This window comes from Natator depressus, chromosome 2 (genome assembly GCF_965152275.1).
Source record: "Natator depressus isolate rNatDep1 chromosome 2, rNatDep2.hap1, whole genome shotgun sequence".
NCBI classification, from domain to species: domain Eukaryota; kingdom Metazoa; phylum Chordata; order Testudines; family Cheloniidae; genus Natator; species Natator depressus.
In genome coordinates, this window is record NC_134235.1 from 101,423,745 (window position 1) to 101,437,495 (window position 13,751).

The 13,751-nt window shown below is 35.6% G+C and overlaps 1 protein-coding gene across 2 annotated transcripts in view; it reads left to right on the top strand.

The window, feature by feature from the left end:
* Window positions 1-13,751, top strand: part of ATP9B (ATPase phospholipid transporting 9B (putative)) — a 283,165-nt gene that overhangs the window by 233,615 nt on the left and 35,799 nt on the right. For both annotated transcript variants that reach the window (XM_074944742.1, XM_074944743.1), the window contains exon 15: window positions 2,610-2,858. In XM_074944742.1, coding sequence (XP_074800843.1) covers window positions 2,610-2,858 — 249 coding nt within the window. The remainder of the gene's footprint in view (window positions 1-2,609; window positions 2,859-13,751) is intronic.

Consider the following 13,751-nt stretch of genomic DNA (forward strand, 5'->3'; position numbering starts at 1 on the left):
TAAAAAGAATTTAGTCCTAGTGGATCATGTTAGGTGTCTACAGTAACCACAACAAAACAATTACAGTTGTCAATCTCAGCAGAGAGTCGTAGGGCTGACTGGAAGTAGAGATTGAACTACAGTTTTAACCTAGAGGTCTATTCGTGAACACTAAATTCACTTTGGGGGGAAAATATCTCTAATTAAAAAGAACTGCACGCTTCATAAATGTTTGCTTACCTAAAATATTAGTTTATTAATTTTACATTGTAATAAACTTTTAATATTTGCTGCTATGCGACAGACTGCATATTTATAATTGTGAGGCATTTACCTCTGAAATAAAAAAGAAGAAAAAGAAAAATGTGTTTATTTTTCAAAGTGTGGACAAGGATTTTCCAAATCCAGATTAGCAGTTACTAGCTGGTGGAAAGCAATTTTGCTATTTTTCTAGAACTACTTTTTGTAGTTCAGTGTTGTGTATAATAACTTAATGACATTTAAATAATGTTTTAATTATTTTGTATGTTGCTAGCAACTATTGCAAACAGAAAATAAAGGAACCCCTGTACACAAAATAAACTATTCAACAGTTGTTTCAATCAGAAATGTATAGTGAGGTTTTTTTAATTTAATCTCTGGTAATAAAAGCTGCCAGTTAGACAGACACGGGTTCTTATGTGACATTGATTTTTATCCCTTGTTTGTGTTCTGTTTTATTATTAAGATGACAATAGTCTAGTAGGTCCACTGTAATGCAACACACAAATCTATTATAACCTGATTATATTTCCCCACTGGAAGCATTTTGTGATAGAGGGCATAATCTTTAATGGAATTTGTGTGAAATTAAATTATACAAGCATCAATAAACATAACATAATTCAGAAGGAGTAAATCAGCTTAATTTATTTGCAGCTGTAATGCCATCAGTGTTAGCAGAATGCAAATGCAGAGGTTTAAAGCAGTAGCTGAAAAACAGTGCCAGATGAGCAGAAAGTTAAACCCTTTATTAGACAGCACTGTAATTTGATGGGCAGAATGTTCACGGTTCAGCAGATCAGTACATGCAGTCGGGAGAGAAAAAAGGCTTGGTTTCTAAAGAGAATTTCTGAGTAACTCTGAAGTGAACTGAAAAGTGTTGAATAGTACTGGTGAGATGAAGGGAGGTTATCATTTTATAACCTGACCAAAAAGGCCTCTTCCCAAGTAGGTTAATAACCAAATATAATCTCTTTCACCTCAGATATAAATGCAGTCAGGTTCAGCTGAGCATGGCTGGAGCATGACATAAATATGCTTCTAAATTGGTGGTTACTGTAACAGCAACATGATTTTAAAATGAAGTGGATATTCTTATTCTCTTTGCTACCTGCCAAATGGGTAGCTTTTACATTGTTAGATTTTTGTGTCCTGTCCAAGCCAGGAAATTTTTCATGCTGAAGTAAAAGCAACTGTTACATGAACTAGATTAATTCATATAGAAATGTGTCTCATTAATAGGTAAAATCAGTAATTTATATATAATTCCAGAGGTGTGTATTGTGCTTTAGAGATGAATACATTGACATGGGCCAAGATTTTCAAAAATAACTAGTGATTTGTAGGTGTCTCAGTTTTGGGGTGTCCAACTAGATATGTGTTAAAAGGGCCTGATTTTCAGAAAGTCCAGAGCATCCACCCTCTGAAAAGCAGGATCCTTTTAAATGTTTCTAGTTGGGCACCTAAAACTTGATGCACACACTAACACTAGTCACTTTTCAAAATCTTGGCCATAGTCCCTGTCCTAAGGAATTTATACTCTTAACTGATCACAAAAAGACTGAATTGTAAGAGAGAAAACAACATGCATGGGAGAGAAATGGGATAAGGAAGAAATACAGAGAAAAAGCTTATGTCATTATTTCAGTGGTTCTGTGCACATCCAGTTAGTTATTGGCTTAAAGGTGCAGTTCTTATAATCTAAAAGGACTGAATTAGAGGCTCATGATTTTGAGGGATTGTAGGAAAAGGTGGGTTTTAAGGAGGGATTTACAGGAGAAGAGGAGAGCTCTGTGGCCCACAGTAGGAGCTTTGTGGCCCACAGTATCAGGGATCAAAGCAAAAGCTGTTTTAAGTATCCCCTTTCATTAGGTACCTGCTTTAACTTTGTTTGTTGACTGAATGGGTATTTTAAAGTCCTGTGAAAGGTGGCCTGTAAAACTATAATAGAATAATTATAATACATTATCAGATGATAGAAGAGCAAATGCATTTTTCAGTAATCTGCTAATGCATGTAGACTCAAACTAAAATGCATAAAAAGTAAGAGAGTGATAGGTCTGGAAAGAGACAGGCATAGGAGGTTGATGTGTCTGCATATGCACGTTGCTCTGCCAGTATAGATCAGCATTGAGGTGCAACACCACTTGCATATTCCTGGGTCTCTTCAAAGCCAAAAGCTGCCAACTATTGGAATGGTGGTTTGATCACAAGCATAGAACTCACAAGTAGATTGAAACCAGTTCCTTCACACAGTTGTTTTCAAGGGGTGACTTTTCAGGTGTATATTGATATTCATCTAGTTTCTTTCTTTTGTTGGATTTATTCATTATTCATTGCCTTGGATGTTTGTTTTTTATGTTTTAAAGATGCATTCCCAATCTAGTGGAAATAGTACCAGCTCGACACCTTCCAGAAAAGTGCAGTCTTCAGCACCCAAGGTCCGCAAGACTGTCAGCAGTCGGATACATGAAGCAGTGAAAGCTATCGCTTTGTGTCATAATGTGACTCCAGTGTATGAATCCCATGCTGGAGTGACTGGAGAAACAGAATATGCAGAAGTGGATCAGAACTTCAGTGACGAAAATCGAACTTACCAGGCTTCTAGTCCTGATGAGGTTAGTATGCCATGTTAAAATGTTTTAGTTTGTAAGTAACGTTGAGTTTCTAAAAAAAAGTTATATAACAAAAGAACAGAATTTTGAGTGAATTAGTATTTTGGGGAGGGAGGAGTTCTCCACGAAAAAAGTTTATTACAAACACATGGAGGAAAGAAATTAATATGCTGATTTGATGGAGGAAAGGTGTGATATTTTGTATTTAGAGGTGGTCTTAACTGTTTGACTGAATCAAGTTGTGGAATCAATTTTGTGGGTTTGATATAAAAGTACTGCACTAGTAAAATCAATAGTGGTGTATGTAAATTGGTTTTCAGGACCTTGCTCCAGAATATAGTCATGCAACAGACATTCTAAAGCAGTTCTCAAACTTTTGTACTGGTGACCCCTTTCACATACTAAGCCTTTGAGTACGTCCCCCTCTTATAAATTAAAAACACTTTTTTATATATTTAATATCATTATAAATGCTGGAGGCAAAGCGGGGTTTAGGGTGAAGGCTGACAGCTCGCAACCCCCCATGTAATAACCTCACTACCACCTGAGGGGTCCCAACCCCCAGTTTGAGAACTCCTGTTCTAACGGGATACAAATCTAGACTCTCAGTGACAAAAAAACAGATTCCCCCTTACAAACATGGGTGGAGCAGTGGGTGACACTGCTCATTTGGTGCACAAATGGCTTTAAAAAAAATCTATGCATAGAGGCCATTTAGTTCGAGCAACAGTAGACAACTTGAAAGCCTTTGATTTAGCCAAAGTTTTACAATGTTCAGCACAAATTAAAGCTCAAATTCAGGAAGGGACATAAGCACATGCTTAACTTTAAGCATGTAATAAAGTTCCAGTTAAATCAATTAAGTCTTAAGCACAAGTCCCATTGATGTCATTGGTACTCTGCATTTGATCAAAGTTAAATACATGCTTAAGTGCTGCACTGAATAGGGATGTGTTCTTGAATCAGGGCCTAAACGTATTATCCATGTTAGCTGATAAAATTCTTCAAGGAAGTATATGTTCATGGGAGTGGCACAAGGCTCGGAATTCAAAATTCCATAGAAATAAAGTGACCGATAGAATGACAGTTAGAAATATATTAGTTGTACCCTTTCTGAGGAAGAAAAATACAAAGTAGCATATTTCTGATCCTAATTTGGATCTCCATAAGCAAACGTGAGGAATCAAATATGATCTGTATGTTTAAAGAAGTGTTAATAGTGCCTAGAGGCTGGGATAGATATTTTACTGTGCTTGCTTTAAGTGTTACATAAATATTAAATATTCATCATATAAAATACCAGCACTATCCTAGCTGCTCAAGCCACACTTTTTCAATGTAAAAACAAATTACAAATAGTATTTCTAGGAAACTTGGTCCCCGTTATATTTGCTGTCAAGTGTTTCATATAGAGCCAACTAGCAAGGCTTGTGGGTATTTCATATGCTATAATCACTGTCCATAGGATCTAGGAACTGTAAAGTGAACCCATATGGATAACTGGCTAAGGCATTCATCCCTTTCCTTAAGATTAAAATCAAGGTAGGATTTCAGACATCATGCTTTGGGTATATAATCAATATTCCCAATATCAATGATCCACAATAAGTTGTAGGCATTTCTGTGGGTTTACGTAATGTATGTGATCTTGGTAAATGGAGATAAGCAGAAATTGTGCTTATGCATACCAGTCATGTTTGGAATTTATTATAAACATATAATCTGTGTTACCATATTTGAACATTGATTGTTGGATCATATTCTGGGCTACAAAATACCTCAATACACTGAGGCAGAAAGATGCTGTAAAACATAATAAAAATGGATTTTTTTAGATAAGAAAATAACTAAATATAAAGAGCAGATGACTAAGGATGCTCCTTTGACCCTAGAAACAAAGAATGACCTAAATCAGAGGAACAGAAACCCAGGTAGTAACCCTTTGCAAATTGTGCCCATGTGGAAGTTGTGTGTGGAGCCTGAAAAACCTGCTGTAGAAGAGCACAGCTCCACTTTTGTCTAGTGGATGGGGGTAAGTGTAAGAATTTGAGGATAACATGAAAGGGCTTGACTTCTGAAGTTAGGTAGAAATTTGATCTAGCAGAGAGGAAGAGCAGTTTGGTGGGTGCTGAAAAGACAAATGGTAGATTATAGATGGAGGATCGAAAGGAAATCAGGAGCTTATCAGCTTGATGCTGGGCTCAGAGGGTAGAAGAAGCAGGCCCTGTGTTATGGATATGGTGCAGAGGAGCAGCAGGGAATGTGGTCACAGGGAAGTGTTGATGCTGGGTCAGGTGGCTCAGGAACAGGACTGGAAGCTGATGGAGGAGCAGGAAGAGAGATTTTCCAGTTGAGGGAGAACTGGATCAAAATAACTGGCTGGTTGAGTGTGAGTGAGTTGCTTCACATGGGAATGGGACTTCACAGTTTGAAGGGGATAGGAAGAAGGAAAGTAGTGGAAGGCAATGTGAGGCTGGAAGGGAGTGTGGTGTAGGCTGGTTTTAAGGGAGAGGTGGCAGTTGTACATCTTAGGAGGGCCATGTAGTCAATCACCCAAACTTGAGAATTCAAACTACAAACTAATGAAGCAAAATCACTCACCGACCGTCTTTTGAAGATACAGCCCTAAGTGTGTTTTTTTAATCTTTTAAAATTAATTTGCCTCTCTTTGAAACTAGTAAAATTAGTACATCAAACACATATCTTTTAATTTAATAGGATATTGCTATTGGGTAAAATATCAATATGAAGCCACAAAAACATTTAAATAATGTAAACATTGCAACATGACCAAAAAAAAAAGAAAAAAGGTGAAAGTGAAAGACTGGGAGGTCTTTATCATAATTTTTTAAAGAGCTCTATTGATGCAATGTTTGCAAATCACTGGAGCCTAAGGAAAATAATGTAAATGGTTCATTATTTAGCTTATTGAACTTTCCTGCAGTTAGGTTGACAGATGATGCCAATGTTTCCCAATCACCAAAGTACCATTTTAAAAGCATTTTTTATTGAATAAAGTGCTCTGAATATTGCACCCTGGAGCTTTATTTAGGGAAATGGTTCAATTGATGTTTTCTGTTTAACCTCAACGTTGACCTATCACAACATATTTTGTTAATAAACAACATTATCATTTAATAGACTTAACCAGCTTTATACATTGTACTTCCTCGGTATTACAAGTCTGCTCTCTTAGATTTTGCTTATGGATCTGGAGTGATTGTATTCTGTTGAAGAGATTATTTTATTGGTGGCCTTCTGTCTTATATAATCTAGTGTTTGTCATTTTCGTAAGAGACATTACATGAAAAATTATAGACAGTTTAACTGTAAACTGTTCTTCCATGTGGGAAAACACAGGAAACATTTAAATAGGCTAATGAAAACAAATTACAGAGTTAATGAGTTGACATGACGAATTCATTTGAAATTCTTCATAATCCCATTTATATATGGTGGTATGACAGAAATGCACATTTAGGAGTAGATACATTCACCATAAAATATGTAGTCATTGTGTTAGAGTAGCCTGAGATAAGTAACTGATTTTGTATTCTTAATGTGAACCCTACTTATACGAGGCTCATTGTTTCTTATGATAAGTGATCAATATTTCATTTTCCCTGAAAGTGGAAAGTTTCATTTGTCTGTCACTTCTGTCCTCCGTAGCTACAGCATAGCAAACAATGTGTGCACACTGGGAAAGCCATTGACAAAATGTAAAACAACTCTTGCTCAACTGTCATAAGTGTATGTCCACATCACTTGTGGAAAGCCAGTGCTAATCTAATGTAATGAACAATCATAAAAGGATATAAACTAAGTATGTAGAGCAATAAAGTACAAAGGTCACAGACCCAAGTAATTCAGAAGCATGCTATGAACAGGAGCCTTTCAAGACCTTTGGCCTCCTTTGGTCAAGAAAGATTGATATGTCATGATTTTTAATGACTGCTTACCCTCATCTACTAGCTATTTATTGGTTATGCTTTTTCCTGCATTGTTATACTCCCAAACATTTAATTCCAACATTTGGAATATTTAAATGTTACATTAAGATATGGTCAGTCATCTCATTCAAATGTTAATGTGCAAGAGACCACAGAGTTGCTAAAATTAATTACAAGGATACAAAGCTGACTATTTGAAAAAGAAAATGATATGCCCGTAGTGAAGCAGCTTTTGTGTTTACAAAAGTAAAGCTGTAAAATATGTGACATGTTGTATTGTTTAATTCATTTTGTTTGTGTGCTTATTGAAGCAAAACTAATTGTGTTGTTTTGTCAATGTATTTGTGAAGAGCAAATTATTCAGTAGCATAAAACCATCACTTCTATGACCTTCGAGACCCGCAAAGAATAACTACTCCATGCCCTATCTTGAATATTGACTGGCGTTTTCCCAGATGATCAGATTGTCGTTTTAAGTTAATAATTTGATTATATTTAACCATGAATGTTCCTAATTAAAAATCATAAAATACAAATGTCAATCACTAAATCATCATGTGTAAATATAAACAAAGGAATGCAGTCACTGAGTATTTTTCACTGCTAATTGGAATCATTTGAACTGTTGCTGAACAGGTGGGGAGAATTCCCCCAAATCTTTACAGAAAATAACTTGAACGCTTGGAAACAGTCAGTAGGAGAGCAACAGTGAAAAAATTCTCCCCCACCTCCATATATTCTCAAAGAATAGTCTTAATTTTAAAATGGTGTGTACATATCCTTGTACATCAGGTTGATTTTGTGTAGATTAAAAGTAACTCTGTTGGCTGCAGTGAAGTTATTCGCAATTTATACTGATTAAACTGAAAGTGGAGTTTGGTTCATGGGCTATAAAGTACACTGAGCAAATATTTTCTGAAAGATTTAGAGTAGTTACATGCCTCTGTCCGAAGAGGTATTTGAACGTGGTTTCATAAAAAGCATATTATCATTTTCTCTTTGCCAAGATGAGGCAACAGTTTAAATCTGAGATATACTGTACACTTTATACAGTATTGGATATGTTTGATTCAGATCACCATCCAAAAGTTTACATGCATAGGTCAACTTTATCTCAATTTACCCAAGCTATCTAACTATATGTTATAGAAAGCCATCTAGATATAATCGGTTGCAAAACCCAAAGCAGTGGGCTATATCCTTGTATCCAACCATGTGTTTCACAGTGCAGAGCCAAAAGGGAGTGGGGAGAAGAAGGGAGACAACCAAGAGGGGAGATAGCTACATGCCATCTTTATGCCCTCAGTCCTGGGGTTGCTTGGTCTGATTCAATGCTTAAAGCAAGTAATAGCAACCTTAGGGTATCTCTTTGAGTATGTATATACTTCAAGCTGGGGGTATGATTTCCAGATCAAGGCAACATACCTGTGCTAGCGCTAAAAACAGAGTATAGCTTCTGTGACGGGAGCTATGAGAGGGTCTAGCTGCCCTGAATACATCCTAGGGTCTCTGATGGGTGTGTACTCGGGGCAGCTAGTCCCTCATGCTGCTGTGACTATGCTTACTTTTAGCACAGTAGCTAGATTACAGCTAATGCGAGTACGTCTCCTCAAACTGGAAATTACATCCCCAGTTCAAAATGTAGATATACCCTACCTTGCACCAAGCTGTAACAGCCCCTGTGGGCCATTCTAGCAATTGGAGAACTCCAAAACACAGCAGTGCTCCAGATATCCCCCTTCCTTGGTTATGTTCCCTATGCCAAGTGTGGGGGCGGGAGGGTTGCCTAGAACTGGATACATCAGGGGGATATCCATGTATCCAGAAATGAGAACTGGCTGAAAAAAATTCAGTATAACAATTTTCTGTTGGATAATGCTACTTTCTCAAAATCAAAACGTTTCACAGGAATGTGTCAATTTGAATAAAATTTCCAGCAGAAAATTTTTGAAATATGAATCAAAATGGAATATTTCATTTAGACTTTTTTTGTTCTGACTTTTGATTTATTTCTTTAACTTTTAATTTATTTTAATGTTTTATTGTATATGTATTTTATAGTTTAATGTTTTGACATTATCAAAACTAAAAATTTGGATAGTTATTTTGATGTTTCCAAAATGAAATATTTAGCCATTTCCATTCTGCAGTAAATTTCAAAATACTGACTTTTTCTCCCTGTTCAGGACTAAAGGAAAATTCAAAATGTCAGATTTTCCCGCAAAATGGAAACTTGGATTTCTGACCGACTGTACCGAAATACTGCATTTCCAGCTACTCTACATTGCTGGAGTGGTACAGAGGAGTCATAGGGGTTGGTAGTGTGACAACGTCCTTTAAAAAAAAAAAACAACTGTATAAACACAAGTTAAATATCACATCATTAATAAAAACTAATCACTTAAAAATGTGGAGAGGAATAGTTAAGAACAGAAATCCTATGCAACCCCCAGCACTAACAAACAAATGCATTATTCTGATCATGTTATAAAGGAATGCCGCTGTGTCCCCAGTCTCAGCAAGTAGGGGGTGTTTGGCTAGGGAGCTGAGGAACAGACAGCTCCTGAGCTCGTGAGAGGGGAAGGGAAAGACAGGCTCTGAAGCCTTCCTCCTACCTCTTCTTTTCAGAATTCATATGAAGATTGTGCCTCTGTGAAGATAAGACAGGAAAAGAGATGAGGCTTCTCTGACTCTTCCTCCCACCCAAATGGCTAGGCTTTGCACTTAAAAATCCACTGTTGGGTCTGTGTTTCATTCTCCTGCATATCTTGAACAATGCATATTTCATCAAAAACATCAACCTTAACTCTGACTAATAACATTGTTGACTTGAGGCTTGGGAGTTTTTTTAAAGTATCTTTCTTAACTTGTTAAATACGAAATATTATCAGTTAATATCTGTATTAATTGACATGCATAATTTTGCAGTAAATAATTTGTTACTGCTGTTTCCTAAGAATAAAGTTACAGATGAAGTTTAGTGGGGAAAACATAGAACATTAGTGATTAATAATAAAATTATGTAGGTTGAGTTTTTCAGGCTGATCAGTGTGACAACTGTGTGTACATATACACATTTTATTTCTTTTTCAAAAGGCTATTTATATTTTGAGATTGATGAAAGAATAGTATTTATTTTAGGTTAGAGTTAAGATAGCTGTGTTATAAAATATGCATTTTATTACTTGATTAGAATAATGTTTGGTTGTATATGCAATGTAAGATTTATGATGTCCTTAACCATTCATTTTCTTATCTTTAATAAATACTAGGGTTTTGTGACAGATGTGATAGGTAACTACATTGTTCTCATTTAGCAACCTTATCTATTTTTATGGAGTTTTCTAGAAACTTCCAGTTTAGTTTTACATCTTTCATTTTGTGCTTTTGTTAGGCAAATGATACAATATTTAAGTAGACAGGATGGCTAGGTTGCCAAATTATTAAATGAAAGGAGTGTGCAGTGTTTTGCAAGCTACTAATGGCTCTTGTGGAGCCCTGCCTCATTTTGTGTGTACCTCACAAGATATGCAACAGTGACTAATAACATTGCAGTTTGGGTATTCATGCCAATTCTACTATTAATACTTCTTTATATATCTCCCCCTCCTCCCCCCCCCCCCCCCCACTTTGCAGCTGGTCATTATATTTTTAGCACTGAAATGTCTTTTAACCAAAAGTATTCTGCCTTCAAAAATACATATATTAAACCAATGTTTAGTTGAAAAAGTAAAACCAAGGATATCATTCAAATCTAATTTTCATAAAAGTCAAAAGTATATGAAATAAGGAATGTAACTTAAATATTGTTTGTTTTTATTTTTCGTCACTTTTAATGTGTTCTTATTGCTATGACAGAAAATATGGGAAATATTACCCAAAATAAGAACCCCAAATTCTCATAGTTGTTAGCCAAAATATAGTATGTATATTTGCTAAATATGCTATGTATATACATCTGTAACATATGCTAACACCCGAATTTTTAAAAATAGGAGCCTAAAGTTAGGATTTTAATTTAGTGGCCTGATTTTTAAAAGTCATGAAAACCAAGCAGCTTCTATTGACGTCAAAAGGAAATGCAAGTGTTCAGCATGTTTGAAAATCAGACCACTTATTTAGGTGCAGAAACATTAATTTAGGAGCCCAAGATTAGACTCCTATTTTTAAAAATCTTAGCATAAGCGAATAAAGTGTCTGCTTTATATTTAAAAAGTAGAGAGTTTGTGTCCTTTTAAGGTTGAACTATTAACATTTATATTCATTTTTAACTTGAGAGAGAGTATATTTATTCTTACCACTTTTTCTAAAGAAACAAATTATCTGATCCAAAACATTCGATGTGCCAAACCTCAAATTAACACTAAATAGAAAAGAGCAGTTCAGCTTTATAATGATATAAGTATAAAATCAAGCATATTAAAGAGGTTAAAATCTTCCAATGGTAAAGTTAAACACAATACAACTAAGACTAACTCTAATTAAAATAATTTGTAGCCTGCGGTGTTTGGTTTTTGTTTTCGGTTTTTTTAGTGACTATGCTGCCCACACTGTCCTATTTAGTAAAATTTCTTTCCCTGTATAAGCATTCTTCTCTGCTTTGAATCCCTTTTTGCAGCTAATCCAGACTTTTGCTGGTCATTTTGTACAGCAATCCTTAACTCTTCAGAAAGAGCTTGACACTTTTTCCCCAAGGACCCCCAAGCTGCCTATGACTGAAACCCAAGTACAGAGTTGGAGCAAACAGGAAGATAAGAAGAGTGAGGTTAAGCCATCCTTTGATGGAAATTGGCCCTTTAGTACCAAGTTCAGGCATAAAGAAATCTTGCAGGAGGACAGCCTGTTTTCGCATGGACAGAACAATATTTGGGGAATCAATTTAGAGAACTCTGGGCATGTGAAGCTAGGACTTAACAATATCAGTCTCGATACTGTCAGGGTCCTGTTGGTCAAACACATGTTTTAACTGGCTGGTACCAATGTAAAGTTAATATGATTGTCTTAAACTGAAGCCTTTCAACCACACAGTTGACTCTTGTGCCTTATTATCCAGCTAGATTACAGTACCACTAGTGATCAATTCTAAACAAACTTAATAGAGTTGTAGCCCAGGTATAATCTAAAATGACTGTGTTACAAACTACTAACTCAAATGGTCTGTGAAGCCAAGCATGAACTAAATAATAAACACATGTGAGTCACCAAATATAGAACGCTTAAGTCCTAGCTGCAAAGGGACACAAATGAGATGATAGGGTATTAGCAGAAAGATGCAATTTACAGGTCAGAATGTAATAGTAACCTTTCACTGTGAAAATTGAAAATTAACCTTGGGAGTATTGGATCATTTGCAGCTTATGTGGTAGTTTTATTGTAGAAGAAAATCTTTAATAGACTTTCACTGTGATTTTGGAACTAAAAATGTTGTTTTTAAAATGTTCTTATTCTCTTCCAGCAACTATCTCTTTTCCATATTTTCATTTATTGGTGCTACAGTGAATTTACAGGCACTGACAATATCCTGTATTAGTTTGTTAGAGCACTCAGGCCAACCTCCTTCTAATTTAACTTCCCATAAGGGGCTACATAAAGTGATCTACTCACCTTGGGGCAGATTCTCAGCTGACATCAATTGTCATGACTCTACTGAAGTCAATGGAGCTATGACAATTGACTCCAGCTGAAGATTTCAGTACTGCTTTATGCCAGTTTAGGTTTAACTTTTGGGAACGAAATTGACTCCAATGCAGAGGCCCTGTACAAAGACCCGCTTATGTTGGCCCTCAGCACAATAGTCAGTTTCATTCTTAAAAACTTAGGGCTAGATTTTTAAAGGTAATTAGACACCTAATCCAGCCCTTGGTGAGGTTTGATAAATGGGGAGAGGGCAGAGGAGTAGAATTTTGGAGGATAAATCTATTTGCATATATTACCCAATAAAAGACTATGGAATGTTTTTGTATATCAAAGAGTGATAAAGCAGGTTTCCTAACTTAACCATTTTTTGCTAAATAATTCCAATGGTCATTATAACGCTATTGAAAAATAGGGTACCGCAGTATCTAAAGAACATTGTGCACAAAACAGAAGGTAAGTAGCATGCTACTAAGTTTAGCAACTTTTCAAAAATGCTGCTTCATTAGAGGAAAAATATGAAGTTCTCCATAATTCTTTTGCAGTTCCCTAGGGTGTGTATTCAAGATGCAATGGAATTAATTGTAGCCAGTGCTTATGAAATTTGTACAATGCAGTAGTCCCCCCATCACCACCCTAAGGAAAACAGACTACTTCTCGAAGCACTTTTGGTTGATCTAGATTTGTAAAGGGTTGTTTCATATGTGGTTTACTAGGCAGAAACCCTGATATAGTACATTTTATAAGAAAAGTAATCAGCTTATACGTTTAAGTGACTACAGTATGCTGAAAAACATTAAGTTACAAGTTACAAGCTTTTTGTTGTCTGTTTAAAAATTGTAATAAGTAAACATCTATGAAACTACAAAGTTACAAAAAATGCTTAACGCTGAATTACTCCCATTACTTTGTATTCATTGGTTTTTTATTAATGTTTTTATGAACATTGTAGAAAACAATTATTGTATTATGTTTTGCATACACCCTTTGATATGTCCTCTGTTAACTCTAAATGAACACATTCCTTTAGAAAAAACAACCCATTTCAGTACTAGAACTAAACTACTAGTACAGGAAAATATTTCTGCACGGTACACTCTAATGATGGTACAACCTCTCTTCAGTAAATAACTTTCTGTGCATGAGAAGTAAACCCAAATAAACCTGTTTATGTGCTTTATAGTGAGTTTATAAAAATACATGTACCCTTATTGTTATATTTTCATCTTATACAAAAATATTTCCATGCTTAAATTCTCTTCCACTGTACATGAGGTTTGTTTTTCTTAGTGGCTTAGGAAGAGTCTTGACC